Source organism: Drosophila ficusphila, unplaced genomic scaffold (genome assembly GCF_018152265.1).
Source record: "Drosophila ficusphila isolate 14025-0441.05 unplaced genomic scaffold, ASM1815226v1 contig_2, whole genome shotgun sequence".
Classification (NCBI taxonomy): Eukaryota; Metazoa; Arthropoda; class Insecta; order Diptera; family Drosophilidae; genus Drosophila; species Drosophila ficusphila.
The window spans coordinates 205,801-224,455 of NW_025064094.1; the positions used below are offsets into that span (position 1 = coordinate 205,801).

General features: G+C 39.1%; 1 protein-coding gene across 3 annotated transcripts; it reads right to left on the bottom strand.

The window, feature by feature from the left end:
- Positions 1-12,732: 12,732 nt before the first annotated feature.
- Positions 12,733-14,597, bottom strand: LOC108101661 (alpha-N-acetylgalactosaminidase-like). 3 transcript variants are annotated; one of them, XM_017206080.1, is made up of 7 exons: positions 14,280-14,597; positions 14,048-14,225; positions 13,728-13,988; positions 13,514-13,675; positions 13,240-13,452; positions 13,022-13,186; positions 12,733-12,954 (listed from the first exon to the last, which is right to left on the bottom strand). In XM_017206080.1, exons 1-7 carry the CDS (start codon positions 14,456-14,458, stop codon positions 12,919-12,921), a joined length of 1,194 nt encoding a protein of 397 aa, XP_017061569.1. In that variant the 5' UTR covers positions 14,459-14,597; the 3' UTR covers positions 12,733-12,918. The 3 variants fall into 3 exon arrangements, with proteins under 3 accessions (XP_017061569.1, XP_017061568.1, XP_017061570.1); XM_017206079.2 differs by having other exon boundaries at positions 12,733-12,968; positions 14,280-14,591; XM_017206081.1 differs by lacking the exon at positions 14,280-14,597 and having other exon boundaries at positions 12,733-12,968; positions 14,044-14,150.
- Positions 14,598-18,655: the final 4,058 nt, after the last annotated feature.

An 18,655-nucleotide genomic window follows, 5' to 3' on the forward strand; every position in this document is an offset into this window, starting at 1 on the left:
ACCGGGTAAGCGAGCAAAGATTGTCTTCTGATACCAACGGTGGAAGTCTAATAAGTTGAAGCTCGCCCTCTTCAACGTTAGCAGCATCATCATCCTGAAACATATTTATGTTTTGGCCGACGTTTGGCACTGCCAGAGCTCTGAACTCTTCATCTAAGTATTGGGAAGCAGGTTGGTCAGGAAGAGGACCACTTTCTTGTCTATCAACATTTTGCAGCTCTTGAAGAACTCTGTCCAATTCCATATCATCAAAAACATCGTATTCCGCTTTATTGCGTTTAATTAGCTCATAGTTGTTTCTGAAGGTGCTCTCGTTATCGTTGGAGATGAGGTCAGTATCTTCATTTCTCCAGGGAAAGAAAAGCATTACGTGCTCTCGAAAATAGTCGGATGGGGAAGAATTTAAACTAAATCGGACCCATCGGAGGATTAGGGCATGCTTACGGTTTTTTACAAACCCAGTCCCATCCAGCAGTTGGTAACTTTGTTCGCCTGCCAAATTTTCGTTATCTGGTTCCAAGTCCATCGGCTCTTCATAATCTTCGTTGGAAGGATTTGCTCGTGTATTTGACCTAGAAAATTTGTACCAAGCCGCAAATTCTGCAAGGCATACTGACTCTAATAACTCATGCCTTTGCACATATCGGTCGAGTAAATTTCGCTCAAAAATATCAGTTGAGTCTCCTGGAAGCTGTTCTAGTTCTCTGTTGGATCGAACTATGCGAACTCTTTTATCTGGATGGCAAGTGTTTATAAAAATATTTCCTTCACTAGCCTCAGACATGTGTAAGCCTAAAATATTGTAGGCAGCTTCTTGGGCTGATATCTCCGTAGCGTTTATAAATTTGCTCCCTAGGTGTTGCAACTTTCTTTTAATTGAAATGTTTCCGTGTTGCATTTCAGTCATTGCTTCCCGCATCAGTTGAGACACGCCGCGGTTGGATTTGTTAATGTAGTTAATTATGTAACTACAACAGGCATAAGCGTCTAAGATAAATTGGATATCCATGTTGGCTCTATGTAATTCTAAGATACTCTTATTATACGCATTTAACAACCTATCAGAAAATTGACGACGTAAAAATACCTGGGGCTTTTTTAAGCTGGATCTAACTGCAAGCTTGTACTCCTCAAATGTGCTTCCAAGTTGGGAAAGAAAATAATTAAAATCGTTGTAGGTCGCTGCTTCATCTTCAGGACAAGATTTTAAAATATTTTTAATTTTTCTAAACAACGCTTTATGAGTGTCAAGACTGGCTTCATTTTCTTCCAAAGGATATAAGATGAGAGTTTCAGGCATGGGAGGGTATGGCATATTGAAGCGGCAAAATTCCTGGCCTCGCAGTTCTCTTAAGCACGATGAACTATGCTTATGGCGCTGATATTGAATTACTTCTTGCAATTCAGGATCGTTTCCGCTGGTAGTAATAAACCTATCAATAAAACGTACTAATTCATCAGAATTTTCCGCTCCTTCGAGGTTTGGCGCTCCAGAAAGCCAGTACATTCCATGAGAGTGTGGAGAGCCTCTGTGCTGGAACTCGATCCTCCAATAATAATGTGTTAGGGTATACTCCCCAAATATTTCGGAGCTTTTGAATAATTTTAATAATTGACGGAACCTGTAGTCAAAGTAACGGGAGCAAGTTACTGGGTCGGATCGGATCAGTCGAGCTTTTTCGGTACTGGATAATGATGCAGCTTCCTCCTCATTTATTATTTTGTTATCTAACAAAAGAGAAAGAATAATCAAAAGTTCATTCCATTTTGTTTCAGCAGCAGAAAGGGTGATAAAAAATGTAGGCAAACCAAATTGTCTTATCATTGCTATGACCTTTTTCTTTTCTGCTTCCCAATGAGCAGGAGCTGAACGCAAACCTTTTAAAATATGATACCCGTCGTCATGCTGCACTAGTCTGTCAATAAAAGATTCATCCCTTACGTTTGCAGCAGTTACCGCACCTGATTTTTTTCGTAAGGCAATGGAAATGGAGTTTTGAATTCGCTGCATCTCATAAAATTTGTACATATAAAGGACTTTAGGAACAACTGCACAACGTCGATCGTAATATCGAATTTGGGACCTCGCTTTTTTTGCGTAGGTGGTCTTGGCCTTAAAAATTTCACCACAAGATATTGTTGGAAATGAAAGTTCTTCAGCATCGTCATCTAGGGTTAAATTTGTGGGACGGCGGCCTTCACCGGGAGCCAAAGCAATACGCTGAAAATCATTCCCGTTATTATTTTCTAATAGCGTTTCGTGACCACCAGGATTTAAATTTTCATCCTGTTGGTCGTTTGGTTGAGAATGTTGAAGGCGCAAAAGCTGTTCAACTTCTTCTCGGTCAGATTCATCTGCGATGAATGGTACTTCTTCGCTATCTCTCATTTCATTCAGCCAATCACCAATTAATGAGATATTGTGCTTTCTATACAGCTCTGTGTTTACTAAATAACGCACTGCTTCAAGCACTCTCGACGGACGAATTGTTTCCGTCATGAAATTATGGGAGTATTCTAACTTTCTCTTTAAGTGAACTTGGATAACATGTGTAGAATCAAAAGAGCGGGGGAGCGCACTTACTGTATCAGGTACAGAAATTGGGACATTAACTACAGCGCCTCTTATTCCGCATTGCCTTTCATATCCTAGGGATATAATGCGCATAAAGGGAATTCGGGGAGAAATGAGGCGCTCTTCAAGACATGTTAAATTTTTTGAGACACTCGGGAATCTCTGGAAAATCAAAACCATTACCAAGACACAGAGATGGTATTCTACCTTTGGAAACGGCCTGGCGACATGTGCTGCAAAATTTGTATTTGCCGGACGGACTGGGAAATTTACTACTTAAATAAAATGCGTTGCCTACATTCATATTCGGAAACTTAGACGATATAGTAAATTTGTTCAAAGCACTCACCTGAGATATAAACCAAGTCCCTCCACAGCATATGCAGCATTCAGTTGGTCCGTATTTGATGTTTTGTAGATACTGCTCCTTTGCTGACGCTCGGCTCCTTCGGCGTTGTTGTTCCCGTTGATCCTCTCTTTCGTCTGCGGAAAGTCCAGCTCTAGCATCCATGTTTCGTTGAGACTGTCGTGAAGATTCAGCCTGTCGATTCTCCGAACTGGTCCTATACGTCAAGAGTCGTTCCTCAGCCATTTCCCGAATCCGTTGCTCCCGAAGCCTCCTCTGTAGACGTGTTTCCCGTTGTTGCAATGTCCTGTTGTGTATCTGATGTTCCCGAGAAATGGGGTCGTTCCTGGCAATCCTGTGAGCTTCCGCGTCCCGCTCTCGCTCCGGTCCTCGATTTGCATCATTCGCTCTCCAGACAGCGCGGCTTGCAGTGTTTTGTGACTGCTCTCTTTGTCGTTCCTCAGAAATTGCCCGCATCCTTGCGTGTGCTGCAGCATCCCGTGTACGCTCGGGTGCTCGGTTAACCTCTGCCGCTCTCCAGGTAGCATGATCGGCAGTATTTCGCAACTGCTCCCGTCGTCGTTCCTCGGAGTTCGCCCGTGTCCTTGCATGTGCTGCAGCATCCCGTGTACGCTCGGGTGCTCGGTTAACCTCTGCCGCTCTCCAGGTAGCATGATCGGCAGTGTTTCGCAACTGCTCTCGTCGCCGTTCCTCGGAGTTCGCTCGGGTCCGCGCGCGCGCTGCAGCATCCCGTCTACGCTCGGGTCCTCGGTTTTCCTCTGCTAGTCTCCAGGTAGCATGATCGGCAGTGTTTTGCAACTGCTCTCGTCGCCGTTCCTCGGAGTTCGCTCGGGTCCGCGCACGCGCTGCAGCATCCCGTGTACGCTCGGGTCCTCGGTTTTCCTCTGCTAGTCTCCAGGTAGCACGATTGGTAGTGTCCCGCAACTGCTCCCGTTGCCGTTCCTCGGAGTTCGCTCGGGTCCGCGCACGCGCTGCAGCATCCCGTCTACGCTCGGGTCCTCGGTTTTCCTCTGCTAGTCTCCAGGTAGCACGATCGGTAGTGTCTCGCAACTGCTCCCGTTGCCGTTCCTCGGAGTTCGCTCGGGTCCGCGCACGCGCTGCAGCATCCCGTGTACGCTCGGGTCCTCGGTTTTCCTCTGCTAGTCTCCAGGTAGCATGATCGGCAGTGTTTTGCAACTGCTCCCGTTGCCGTTCCTCGGAGTTCGCTCGGATCCGCGCACGCGCTGCAGCATCCCGTGTACGCTCGGGTCCTCGGTTTTCCTCTGCTAGTCTCCAGGTAGCATGATCGGCAGTGTTTTGCAACTGCTCCCGTTGCCGTTCCTCGGAGTTCGCTCGGGTCCGCGCACGCGCTGCAGCATCCCGTGTACGCTCGGGTCCTCGGTTTTCCCTCTGCTAGTCTCCAGGTAGCATGATCGGCAGTGTTTCGCAACTGCTCTCGTCGACGGTTTTCGGAGATAGCTCGAGTTCGTGCCCGCGCTGCAGCGTCCCGTTCGCGTTCGGGCTCACGATTTTCCTCTATAGTCCTGCGAGCTGCATGGCTGGCAGTATTTAGGGCCTGCTGCCGTCGTCGTTCTTCAAAATTTTCCCTGGTATTGGCGTAAGCTGCGGCGTCCCGTACACGTTCAATAGCTCGAATTCGTGCACTACGCCTTCTCAGAGCGAGGGCAGCAGTTTCTCGTGCTCGAATTTCTGCTACCACATCGATATTCGTAGAGCGAGTCAAGGCAATATGCTGGGCATTTCTGGTCCTTATCTGAGACGAATTTTGTGCATATCGATCTCGGCTACGAGCAAGCGCAGCTTGCCTACGCTGTTCTTGCGACAAAGAAGATTTACGTGGCATTCTCTGGAATTGGCTGTTAAAAAAAATTGGAAGAAAAAATACATAGCGAATGTTTGATTAGACCACATTAATAAAAGTGGTATTAATGAATGGGTTATGGCTAAGTCCTAGTAGAATTAACTTCCACTTCAAACTGTATACAAACGAATGACTTACCAAATCAAATATTTCCAAGATTTGTTTTGTTGTTTTAACCACTTCAACTTTTCACTTCTACACAAACGTTTAAAAAAAACTCGCACTGTAAAAAATACTGCACCACTTGTATAAGTTGTAACTCGGCAACTGTCAATCACAGACTAATCCGCAGCTTAGGCGTACGCGTCAATAAATACTCGTAAGTTGGTGATTTACCTGTTAATTTGGTTATCCTTTTCTTTTTCCCTACATACAGGTAGTGCACGTGTCGATGATGCAATTTTACGACATTTGGTAACCCTTTTTAGAAGGGTCTTAGGTAAATTAGGTCGCTTGTGCACTGTAATAAATGTGCAGGTGTGCGCACCTGATACCTATTGTTAATATTGCGTAATTTTAAGAAAAATTAAAAATAACCAGGTATATAATTTCTACAAAATACCTTCTAAATATAAGGAGTTTTTCAAGAGGAAGATGCGATCCGTTTTTGAAATAAACATCAATAACTTAGGCAGGTCCACCAATAATTGTATAATGCGATAATTCAGATTATTTCTATATTTTGATCATTCTTGTTATACTATTATATATTAAGAAGTCCTCAGATTTTAAATTACCATTGTTGATTATACAAAAACCGTCATAGCTTCGATGCTGTTAGCCTTTATATATTTTGTTCGACATATTTGATGTCTGCAAGGGTATATAAGCTTCGGCTTGCCGAAGCTAGCTTCCTTTCTTGTTTTTTATAAAATTTAAATTCGAGATTGAAGAGTAACAAGAAAACACCACCTGCCAAAACGCATAACGTTCTGAGGCCCTTTACATTGTACATTGAGGTGTTCGATCTGAGGTAAAGACGAAAGTTTTGCCAAATGATTAAAAGATTTAATAAGAAACAAGTTTTTTCGGAGTCAAATCTTTTACAGCTGTATACAGCTATATGAAATACTCCTCAGATTTTAATGAAAATCGTTAGACAACTCTATAATGCAACAAGAAAGGAAGCTAGCTTCGGCAACCCGAAGCTTATATACCCTTGCAGTCATCAAATATGTCGAACAAAATACATAAAGGCAAAACAACATCGATGCTATGACGATTTTTCTATTAATTTTCCACATTTTTGACTTTTGTTCATATGGCAGCTATATAATATAGTCGTCCGATTTTGATTAAATTTAATTCGTAATTCAAGAGTTGTTAGAAAACTTTATATTCCAAAAATCATGCTTATCTAATAAAAAACAACGATGTTATCATTATATTTCTGTTATTTCTATATAGATTTTTCGATCTTTCCTATGGTAGCTATAAGATATAGCTGTCCGATTTTTATGAAACTTTTTTCTCAATATTAGGGTTGTTAAAAAACTTGATATTTAAAAAATCATGCTCGTGGGATAAAAAACAACGATGTTATCAATTTATTTCCATTAATTCTATATATATTTTTCGATCTTTCCTATGGCAGCTATATGATAGAGTTGTCCGATTTTGATAAAATTTAAACCGAAATACAATTGTAGTTAAAAAATGCCATATGAGAGAAATCAAGTCGATCTGATAAAAAACAACGGCGTAAGATTTTTTTATTTCATTCCCTTGTATTGGAGCTATCCGATATAGTCGACCGATCCAGCCCGATCCCACTTATATACTGCGTGCAATAGCTCCACAACTTTTGGGAAAGTTTCAGCAAGATAGCTTCAAAACTGAGAGACTAGTTTAGGCAGAAACGGACAGGAGGACAGACGGACAGACAGACAGACGGACAGACGTACAGACGTATTTCGACTCAGATCGTGATGCTGATCAAGAATATATATACTTTATGGGGTCTGAGGTGTCTCCTTCACTGCGTTGCAAACTTCTGGCCAAAATTATAATACCCTTTGCTCTGCAAGGGTATAAAAATCATGTTTGTCTGATGAAAAATAAATATGTTATAATTTTATTTTCTTTAATTCTATATACAGTGGTTCCGATGGACGAACTTATATTATTATGTGTGGAGAAAGCCCAGCAGGTGTTGGAAGGCTTCAGTTTATTGAGTCAACAATGGACAAAATGGTTTACCTCAACATACTGAAAGATAATTTGATCCAAAGCGCCGAGGATTTGGGTATAAAGGAATCATTTCGCTTTTACCAAGACAACGATCCCAAGCATACCTCGGGGATCGTTCAAACTTGGCTCATATACAATTGCCCCCGATCGCCAGATTTAAACGTCATTGAAAACCTGTGGTCTATTTTGGATACGAATATTCGCAAAAGGCAGATATCGAACAAAAACTATCTTAAAGTTGCCTTGATGGAGGAGTGGTCCAAAATAATAATACATAATAATAAATAATATCTGCTTTAGTTAAAAAGTCATTCTCACTTAAATTTGAATATATGTACAAGGTGGGTCAAATAAGCTATGAGCCATTGTAGATTTTTTTGGTCCTTCCTATGGTATATGATATAGTTTTAAAATTTTTTTTTTACAATTTTTTTTTTATTTTTTTCTGAATGACCAATATGTCGAGAACATTGGGTAAAATTTTGAGTCAATTAAAGTCAAACTAACGGAGTTACAGCGTTTTAATCAACCGTATTTGGACGTATTTTCACGTATAAAAATACTTTGAATCGATTTTGCCGAAGACGTTATTTTGAAAGTCGGTGAACATCAGAACTCAAAATCTACTGAACCGATCCTTTTCAAATTTTTAACACAAATTCTCAATATAAATACGCAGGTAATCAGGAACAGTTTTTTTTAATTTTGAATTTTTTTTCTATTTTTAAAAAATAAATTAACAGCGATTTTTTAAGCTAAAATCGCACTTTTCACTTTCAAGTGCTCCCAAAAATAGACAAAAATAAATTAAAAAAAACTCTTCCTGATTACCTCGGGAAATTCATTATCTTTACAACGCATATCACATTTTATTTTTAAGATGATCCGTTAACGCCCTATGATGTTCACCGCAAAACAACTTTTTCTTTAGGCGCTTCGGAAGATTAACCGCCACAGACTTATTTCCTAATATTTTTTAATAATTTTTTTTCTAATACTCTACAAAAGTTAAACAATAACATGTAATTAAGCTCAATAAAATAAACTTACTTATTTCGCCGCAAAAAAAAATCAAACATGGCCCTGTTTTTGGCCTTTAAAACCTTACCCCCCTTAAAAAGTACTGTTATATGACAATGAGTATTAATTGTTCCGCAATGTTTGGTTTTTACCCAAAGCTGCCCTTCAGGACTCGCTCCCATATTGTTCCCCTTTCAAAATATGTTTGTGCAATATTACATGTTACGCCTTGTATGTGCTTGCTGCAATAATTGCAACAAGTATTTTTCTTAAGCACACAAGGGCTAACGTTTTGAGAAAAAATCGTCTGCGTACATCCTCTTACTTTGAAAACCCGAGCGCACTGAGCCATAGGGGAAAAATCCCGAACAATTCTGCAGCTGCTGAGACTACCTGGCACTATGTTGAATTTGACCCGTTTTTGTGGCCAAAACTCATTTTTCGCGAGTATGCAAATTTTCGTTTTTTTAATGTTATCATGTTGAGAAATGATCAAATTGCGATATTGTATACCTTAAATGTTAACTTAACAGTTTAATGTTAAAAAAAACAGCTGTTAAAGTCAGCTGTTGCAAGCGGACACCACGTGCTGTGTTGATTGGTAAATTTGCAGTGCAATTTCAAATTGGCATATCTCTGAAAAAGAAACATAAAATAACAAAATTCAAAATGAATATGAATTCTTCAGGTTAGTACTATGTGTTGATACTAATATGTTGCGTGTTTTGTTCGTATTTTTCTAAAAATTTGTATATTTAGCAAGTGTTGTCCCCTCGTCACTTTAGGAAAGAAAGTTGAACTTTCCAAAAGGTTTTAAAAAAAGGTTCAAATTGTATCAGTGAGTGTCCATATACATGTTGTAGATTTATCAATTCTGAATTCAAAATATATAAGCTCAATATGCGTTTTTTGCTGTTTTCAGCGTAATTTGAATTATTAGGGAGCAACATCTTGATCAGCAATGCAGAACTGCTAGAAGTGTGGCGTAAGCAAGGGAGTTTTTGCGAGAAACGAAATGCCGTATACACTTTCTTAACAAAAAATATTGAAGACGGCGTTTTGGAAAAAAATGTTCATTATTTAAACGAGAAAGCCAAAACATTTTCTGCAAATTTATGGCGAAATTGGCAAAAAATGCTTTAGGAAGTTGGAGACGTTTAAAAACAGATATTCGAATTGGATGAAAGGTTACATGAGCCTTACTTTAACTAGAGAAGAAGCCAAAGGAAAGGAAACAAAAAGACCAGTGGGACGTCCAAAAATGGCATTCAATATAAAAGGTAATAGAGCTCAAAGAAGGCAAGCAGCCGACCTCTTCGCGGGACAAAAACATAACGCAAGATTGCTGACTCAAGCGGCAAGCATAGCTGCTCGTAGGCGCGGGCTTGTTGATCTTGCTGTCCTATTAAGATTACTTGCGTTAAACCCTGGAAAAGCCGTCCCTATTCGCAAAATGATAAGGAAGCCCGTGGTAAAGCCTTTGCGATCTTCCGCTGAAGAGGCGTTGGCTTTGATTTTGGATCAAGGTTTCACAACTGACCAATATTGCGCAATTCGAGAGGATGCAAAATGCAGGAAAGCCAATATATATCCCAATTGTAAGTGAAAAGAAAAAAGACTGCCGACCAGACAATATTGTTGTAACGGACACCGTTGCAAAAAGTTCTTTGCAAGATCTATTGAACCACACAACAAGTCGAATAGTGGATTATCAAAAAGAGGCTATAGCAACGGCACTGAACATGCAGCAGTCTGACTTTTTATCTGCCGAATTGATAAGTAGTTATGGCTTTGATGGCAGCACGGGACAAGCTAACTATAATCAGGCTTACACTAACGGCCAGTCCCAAGATGCAGACTCTTCACTTTTTGCCACGACAGTTATGCCTCTTCGTCTGATCGATTCGTCCTGCAATATATTGTGGAACAACCAAACTCCGCAGAGTATACGGTTTTGCAGACCTTTAAAGCTGCAGTTTCTTAAAGAATCCACAAAAGTTATCGAAGATGAGAACATACGTATGAAAAGGGAAATAAGTGCTTTAAATTTTATTAAAATAAATCTTAATAAAAGGCAATGCGTATATGTGAGGTTTAGCTTGTATTTGACTGTGATTGATGGCAAAGTGCTAAATGCCCTTACAAATACAAAATCTTACCAAGCTTGCCCAATCTGCAATGCGACACCTAAAGATTTTCTTGGAAACAAAAACTTTAAGAGCATGCAATTCGTTCCCATTATCCACAATGTGAAACACGGGTTAAGTCCACTACATTGTTGAATTAGGTTTTTCGAATTCGTCCTTCATGCTGGATATAAAATGGATGTGAAGAAATGGCGAATATCTATCCAAGAGGATAAAAGCATTGTGTTGGAAAAAAAAAACATTCAGCGATAATATTGGAAAACACTGTTCTTCCAGTGGGTTATTTTGGTGAAGAAGCAGCTGAATCAAGGAATAAAATATATAAATCCGACAGACTCCACCATGCAAGGAAAAACAGCCGAATAAATAATCTTACAGATGTTTTCCACAGAGCAATGGATACTTCCGACCCCATAATTTCATCTTTAAATTTGAAAAGGCGGATCCAAAAGCACAAGAGACTTGCTTTGCCATCAGAAGTCATCCAGCTGTTGGCTTGTGAAATTGAATCTCCAGATGAGTTGAGATGAGTTGACACGCCCACTTTTCTAAAATACGTTCCTATAGTAATAACCTTCATTATACAAGAAACCTGCATTCAAAAATCTTGTTAATTTCAAAAATTTTAATTTTGGCCACAAAAACGGGTCAAATTCAACATAGTGCATGGACGAGACCTTGTCTAATTGTACCATGATTATACCATGGTCGTATCACGCACAGTGTCATAGAGCGAAAGGTGACAGATAGCTATAGTGAGAAAGATTGAACGAAAGAGAGAATAAGGGATATTGAGAAATAATACACGCTATATTGGTTTGTGTATTCGTTTACTAGTTAATTATTAGAACTTTAGATGGCAAATCTGTCGCATAACATCATTTGCAGTAAACGCAGATTTATCAGCTATTTACAATATTATTAACACCTACCATATGCAGTGTATACACAGTGAGTTTAATTTTTAAATAAACTTTATGAATAATATTTTGTGATAAATTTTAAAGTCGTCCTGTACTAAGCAGTTACTCGAAGTAAATAATATATCTGTTATCTTTTTGTTTAGTTACAATTTTTAGGCTAATTGGTTAGAAGGTTAGGTAGTTTTAATATTTACAAATAACATGTTGCATTTCAACTTACCACTCGTCAATTAATAATTTAATAAATCGTTTTCTATAAAATATAAATATTTGATGAATTCGCTCTTCTAAATTTTAAGTTCAGAAACAAAATTTATTAAACTTTTAATATTTGAATGACAATTAAAATCCTAACATATTTTCCTTTTTCCCTTTTGTTGAGTTAGCGAGCTTTTTCACTAAATAATTTTTGGCAAGAGAACACAAAGAGTTGGTTTTATAAATTTTATTTAGTTAACTCCAATGGCAATTATAACAAAGTATTTTTAAGCGTTATACATAGTTCAGTTTATTTCAAATTCACTTATGTTTGTTAAATACAATTGTTTATTTATTAGCGGCACGAGGGCGATTCACAATAGTGTTTAGTTATTATGTTAAGAGAATAAAAAAGGGTGTTATTTTAGACAGACAGACAGACAGACGGACAGACGTACAAACGTATTTCGATTCAGATCGTGATGCTAATTAAGAATAACATATATATACTTTATTGGGTCTAAGGTGTCTCCTTCACTGCGTTGCAAACTTCTGACTTAAATTATAATACCCTTTGCTCTGCAAGCGTATACAAATTAAGCTAGAACATGTTTCAAAATATTTTTGATTAAGTATTTCAAGATCGTTTAAAGGAAAGACAAAAAAATAAGATTCTATTTTTTCAAGGAAAAAAATTTGCTTTTTAAGACGTAACTGGCGCTCGTAAGCATAAAGTTTCCACATACGTGCCCTCCATCAGCGATGGCGGGAGGCTAAAAAGGACAAATTGAAATAACTAAAATTTTGTAGTGGCGCCTAATCTTGAAAACCTGTTTGAGTTTTTGTATTTTGACCTGCTACGACGTGGGGCAGAAACATGTTTAATCTAAACACATTCCCTCTGGCCTTCCGAACGTTAAGTTCTGTGGGCATGTGGTAGCCTTCTATCATTATTACATGGAAATCAATATTTATTTGTGGATAATGGTATCCCAGTTTGCTTCGTTCCAGGTAAGCCTGCGACCCATTCTCTTCCTGTACTTCCTGTCCTGGCTTGGTCCGCCCCTCCCCTTTGATGTTTTGGGACGCGCTGACCGAACGCGGGGAAGGAGAGCATCGAATGGGCTTGTGCGATGCGATGGAGCTAATGGTAAATTGAATATCCTGGATGTCCCGTTCATCCCTTAAACAAATTTGGTCAATAAATTTTCACAAATATTGAGGTTGACAAGAGTCTCTGTCATCGCCCTCAGTCGCGCATTTACTCCACTACCAATACAAATGGGGCATTAGGGCACACCTTCGCAGCTCAGAATCCGTGCTTAAGGATTATACTCGTACATTTCATTTTAACCTGCTGGCACTAGCTCTGCTTAGCTACTTTTAGTTTCGGTCCAGGCAATAGCCTTCGAATTTAATGTGCTCCCAACCAATAAACTGAGAATGGGTAGTTTAATGTGGGCCTGTAGGTTTATTTCTGTATTCTGTGGATTGCCGTGGAATTGTTTCTCGGCATTGTTTCCTTTTGAAAATCAATATTTTTTGGTTAAAAAAAATGTTATACAAGGAGTCAGTAGTTGGCCATCACTGTGAACTTGTAAAAAGTAATGCCTTCCGGATTGATTCTTGTGATAAACCTATCTTTCGGCTTGAACAAGCCTAAATTTTCTGTACTGTTGAACAAGTCCTATAAATGCTTGTTTACGTTATCAATGGTTTCTTAAATTGAATCGAACATACCATGACATTATAGCCCATGCGACTCTTAAGGCCGAGTCTGTGCAAAGGTACCTCGAATTTCTGAGGGCATAAAGGACATAAGGCATATCCCCCTTGGTTGACGAATGCTACTGCAAATGAGTTGTCGCCAACGTCGTTCATTGGATTTACGGATCGAACCCAGACCTACGAGCCAATCTTTATTTAATGCACAAGATGAGTTAAATTGTATGTTTCACCTGAAAGTTTTGCACCTTTAGAACCATCTTTCCAGGCTGCCCGAGCGAGTCCTGGTCAATCGCAATTATATCCCGGTTTTGAAGTAGTTGTTTTATTTCCGGACGAACAGTTTCCAAGTCGTTGGTCATAATCAATGGTGCGCCCATTACCGCCCATATTGCCAGCTGCACCCGGCTAGCGTCGTAACTTAGACGAAAGTTTCCCAGGACGAGCTGAGGGAATGGATACAAAACAGACCATAAGATGTTCCATACCGTAGGATGATTTGTTCACCATGTCTGGGTCATTCCAGCGACCAGGGCCGGCATTCGCAATTAGAACGTCCTGTTTATTGGAGTAGCGCGACATTATCTTTATCACCGATGCAAAGGAGTCCTGCACATCCGCTGCGAACCTCCAAAGGTTGCAGTGCTTCGCGATCAAAGCATAGTCTGGCTAAGAGAAAAAGCAGGCTAGTACTTTGAGGGACAGAAAACTGAAAACATACCTTTGACTTGTAAAAGGGCCAACTGCAGGAGTACACCATGGGCTTGCCCGTCAGGTTCATGGCCATTCCAAAGTCGGGGTATCCCCTGTCTATATCTTCTTCAGTGGCGTAGCAGCCGTCCATCTTGACATAGTCGACGCCCCAGCTCGCAAATGTCTGCGCATCCAGTTCAAAATGCCTGGCAGCTCCGGGTCCCCGAAACATGCAGGTCTTCTCTCCCACATCATGATAAAGTCCGAATTTGAGCCCGTTGTAATGAATCTGTACAAAAGCAAAGTGAGCTCCTCATTGACTTTCCAGGGGGCGAAACGTCTACCCACGTAATCGCCAAGCACACGCATTCCACTGGGAAAACGATTCAAATTGGGCTGAAGCTCGTGAGTGGCTCGGTCCCGAGAGGCCTCCATCCAACAGTCGTCGATAATCAAGTATTGATATCCCACAGCAGCGTAACCCTCGGATACCAGGAGGTCGGCAGTACGCCTGATTAGCGCTTCACTATCAATTAAAAAAGATAAGAAAAGACGACTCAAGGCTCCGAAAATCATCCACCTGATGCAGTCTCTGGGGAACAGTTCACAGTTCGTCATGCAACGAAACCTCTCAAACGTCATCCAGCCCATTGGAGGAACCAACGCCAGACCGTTCTCTAATCCATGAACAGATTGAAAGGCCCCGCAACTCAAAAACAGAATCAAAACTATTTCCAAATGCGATTTGGGGACCAACATCTCGAGTTAAACGCGTCAAGAAGCGCTATGACGCTGGTGTGAAATTGATTTAATTGGCACGAGGCTGGCGTATCTAATTTTTTTAAAAAGTAAATAAAGTAATAAATGCTTATGCTTTTGTTTAGACAAATATTTTCGTAGAAATTTTGTTACCCCTAAAGTTTTATTTTTGAAAAGCTTTGAAAAGTATAACTCAACGATGCTATGATTAAAGCATTCGTAAATCCCAAATACATTATTAATCTGGAGATTTTGATACAAATCAGACTAACCTAAGCTAGTCGCGCAATTAAATGCAAGTCTAATATAAAGTTTAAAGTTTGAACACATACTCTGCATTTCTAAAATTTAATTTAATTATACCGACTTTGTTGCCGAGAAAGACGGTTCTTTCAGCCTTCATTTATAGCAACCACAAAAACGAGAAAGGAAGCTAGCTTCTTTAATTATTATTATTATAATTTTATCCAGAAGCTTACAACGCAGTGAAGGAGACACCTCAGACCCCATAAAGTATATATATTCTTGATCAGCACCACGAGCAGAATCAGAATACGCATGTACGTCTGTCCGTCTGTCCTCCTGTCCGTTTCTACGCAAACTAGTCTCTCAGTTTTAAAGCTATCTTGCTGAAACATTTCATAATTGCACGCCGTAGGAATCGAAAAAAAAATTTTATTAAGGCAGACTCACCTTGTGGGAAAAAAAATCGATTCTTATATATGCTCAAAAAATGTGCTCAAAAACTTTATTATCCAAAAATATTGAAAACTGTTTATTTGAGAAAATAATTAGTGAAAAAAACTCGAAAATCGTAATTTTTTTCAAAAGCTAAAAACTTTTGCAATTTTATTTTATTTTTCTGATCCTAGTTCATTTTATGCACAGTACTATACACTTTGAGAATCTTTTTGGTTTTTGTGTTTCTGATTATCCATTTTGGTTGAATCACTTCCGTAAGCAGGATACCTCCTCGCCGACATGCCGCCACTGAGGAACGCCCTCTCCCGCCCCTTATTTTTATTTTTTCAATTTCATAATTTTTTTTTCGCAAAATAAATGTGTTTCAAATACAGAAACAAATTTCCACTTTTTATCTTAAACCGTTTTCTCAAAAAAAAATTTTTTTTAAGTGCCAGTTTTCGGCTTCACAAGGTGAGAACCTGCCTTAAAAACCGACAACGTTATCATATAGCTGCCATAGGAAAGATCGAAAAATCTATATAGAATTAACGGAAATAAAATGATAACATCTTTATTTCTCATCAGAAAATCATGATTTTTGGAATATAAAGTTTTCTAACGACTCTTGAATAACAAATCAAATTTCATCAAAATCGGTCAACTATATCATATAGCTGCCATATGAACAATAGTCAAAAATATGGAAAATTAAAAGAAATGTTGTTTAGCCTTTGTGTATTCTGTTCGAAATATTTGCGGACTGCAAGGTTTCTTTCTTGTTTTTGAACTTTCCAATAGCAGCTAAATGATATCCGAATTTGAAAAAAAAAGTTTTAGCAAGATAGCTTTAAAACTGAGAGCCTAGTTTCCGTAAACACAGACAGGAGGACAGATGAACAGACGGACAGACGTACAGACGTGTTTCAATTCAGGTCGTGATGCTGATTCAGAATATATATACTTTATGGGGTCTGAGGGGTCTCCTTCACTGCGTTGCAAACTTCTGACTAAAATCATAATACCCTTTGCTCTGCAAGGGCAAAGCAGACCTAGGACGACTTGTTTGTTTTCCCCTTAAGATATGCAAAACTCGACAGAAGGTCGCCGCCGCAACTCTGGAAAGTGACGGAAAACAGAAAATCCAGAAATGTTGGGCGCCCACGAAACGATTATAGCAGGATACCAGCATGGAGGGGAAATTCGCTCCAAGTCCAATAAAAATCAAAATAGACGGGGAGGTGGCTACAAGCTACAGAAATTAGTCGTAAGGCGATAATTTAAATTTATATTTCTGAGCCTTCCGCTTCACTCCCATTCAGTTTTTATGGCGGTGGTAACATGGGACAACAAAGAGAAAACAACCGAATAAAGAGCAAACAACATGAGATCTGAAAAAATTAGGCAAGCTATGTTTGCCGCTTTTTGCGGAGAAATTAAAACAAACTTGCGTTCACCAGCGCCAATTCAAGCTCACAGATGTTCCAGCTGTAAGCGAGGAAGAGCGAGAGAGCAAATGGAAAGGAGCTTGAAATGAAAAGACCGCCTGCTACGGGACGCGGCTGAATAAAATATGAACGCGAGCCAAAGTTTGGAAACACCTTTCATGGCTTCACTCGGAGATTACGGCGGAAAACATATCGCGGAAGCGCCGCCCGGATTTATACTACTGTTTGCCCCCTTCAAATGTTTCTTGCAGATTTTATTTGTTTTGAATTTTCTCAAGTGCTTAGTTAAGTTGCCTTTGTTTTTCATTTTTTTCTGCTCCTGCGCTTTGTCTTCTGCACACTCACAACATTTCTCAAAATAACATTAAATGTCCCATAAAAATCTGGAGACTTGAAAAGTAGTAAATATAATTAAACCTTCATCTTAAAAAAATAATTTGTATATCCTTGCAGAGCAAAGGGTATTATAATTTCAGTCAGAAGTTTGCAACGCAGTTTGCAAGCCGAAGTTAGCTTCCTTTCTTGTTTAAATTTGCCATTCCCACTTTTTTGTAACCCAAGGTTTTTGCTCAAAAGTTGATATCTTGAAAACTATTAAAGATAAAATACAGATTATGTTGGCCATATGTACTACTTGCAACATCTACACAACTTCAAGTAAAGTTTAGCCGAAAAGGTTTTAAAACTGAGAAACTAGGTTGATGTTTTTGATTAAGAAAAGACTTTATGGCATCTGAGGGGTCCTTCGACACAAACCTCTGACTGAAAGGTAAATATCCTCTGCAGGAGTATTAAAATCGAATATTTTTTCGGGCTCACTTGGACTGTATATTAGACAATTTTTTTTCGCACACTGAAAATAGAATGGAATACGTATTGTAGAAATTTCACAAATAATATTTTATCCTTATCACCTTATCACATAAGTACTAAATAAGAGCCTTGAAAGCCAATATTACATTTTTTTCAAATTTGTTTTTATGTTTTTCTTCTTATTTCCCAGAAACCAACACCCAAGAAGCTCAAAAGATTATCTGCTCAGATAAGTTAGAATCAATGGTCCAATATTAAGATGGTTTGATTTTGTCAGATTTTTTGGTAGGTCGGCACTGAATTTGTGACGCAAAGTTAAGTTCTTTGTACTGTCGCACCATTTGCGACAAAAAAACAAAATATTTCTAAAGAAAATAGTTTGGTTTTTGCTAAAGCAAGATTGGCTGACGCGACTTTATTCAGCAATATAATAATATTAAATCTGGTTAATCAGGAAATTTTAAAACCTTGATCCCACAACATTTCCATCGTGTAAACTACTCGCGATACCATAACATTCGGAAAAACAAGCTCCCCCGATATTCGTTAAAACCTTACTTGGTGCAGCATCTGCCAGAGGGCACAACGGAAATTTTTAGGTTTTCCGTTTGTGAAAACTACATATTATGCCAATATAACCCAAAAAAAAAACACATAAAAACCTTCGTTAAATGAAACTGGTATTCACGAATACAGAAGCGTATCCCTTTATTAGCGAAAATAAAGAGCATTAGTGCTCTTTGACGCATAACATATAACCCTTTACTTAAGTAAATAATGTCATATAGAAATTCCAACTGCTAGTGAGTGTGAAAGTCGGCGTGGCTCACGCCATTCCTGCGTATTAATTACCAGAAGCCAAGTAATCAACCAAATAATTTGGTTACCACAAAGTTCCGCTTTACCATACTTGCTTTAAAGATTCTTTCGCTGCGTATTCACCATTAGAATCTGCTTGTTTCAATATTCTAGTTCTTAAAATTTTCAAGATGTTAAAGCTCAAACACGTCTTCATCCAAATGTATTGTTAAAAGTTTTGTAACATAAAAAGCGAGGGCTCCCCCGATTTTCGTGGTTTGTGGGCGTTGCGTAGTAGTGGGCGTTGCATAACAAGTTATTTTGGTGCAACCTTAACTGGGAAAGAAGCTCGTGGACCGTGGCCTTGTGCATCAGCAACTTGCCAGCAGAGCCTATTGTTGTGCACGTAATATACATAAAGCTGAAGCTATTTGTACCATAAATTTAAAGAGCTAAC

Coding starts and splice junctions, on each gene's coding strand:
- LOC108101661 (XM_017206079.2), bottom strand. CDS start 14,458: ATGTTGGTCCCCAAATCGCATTTGGAAATAGTTTTGATTCTGTTTTTG. Junction 13,453..13,513: donor GCTGGAATGACCCAGACATG/GTGAACAAATCA, acceptor CCATTCCCTCAG/CTCGTCCTGGGAAACTTTCG. Junction 12,969..13,021: donor GCATGGGCTATAATGTCATG/GTATGTTCGATT, acceptor AAGCATTTATAG/GACTTGTTCAACAGTACAGA.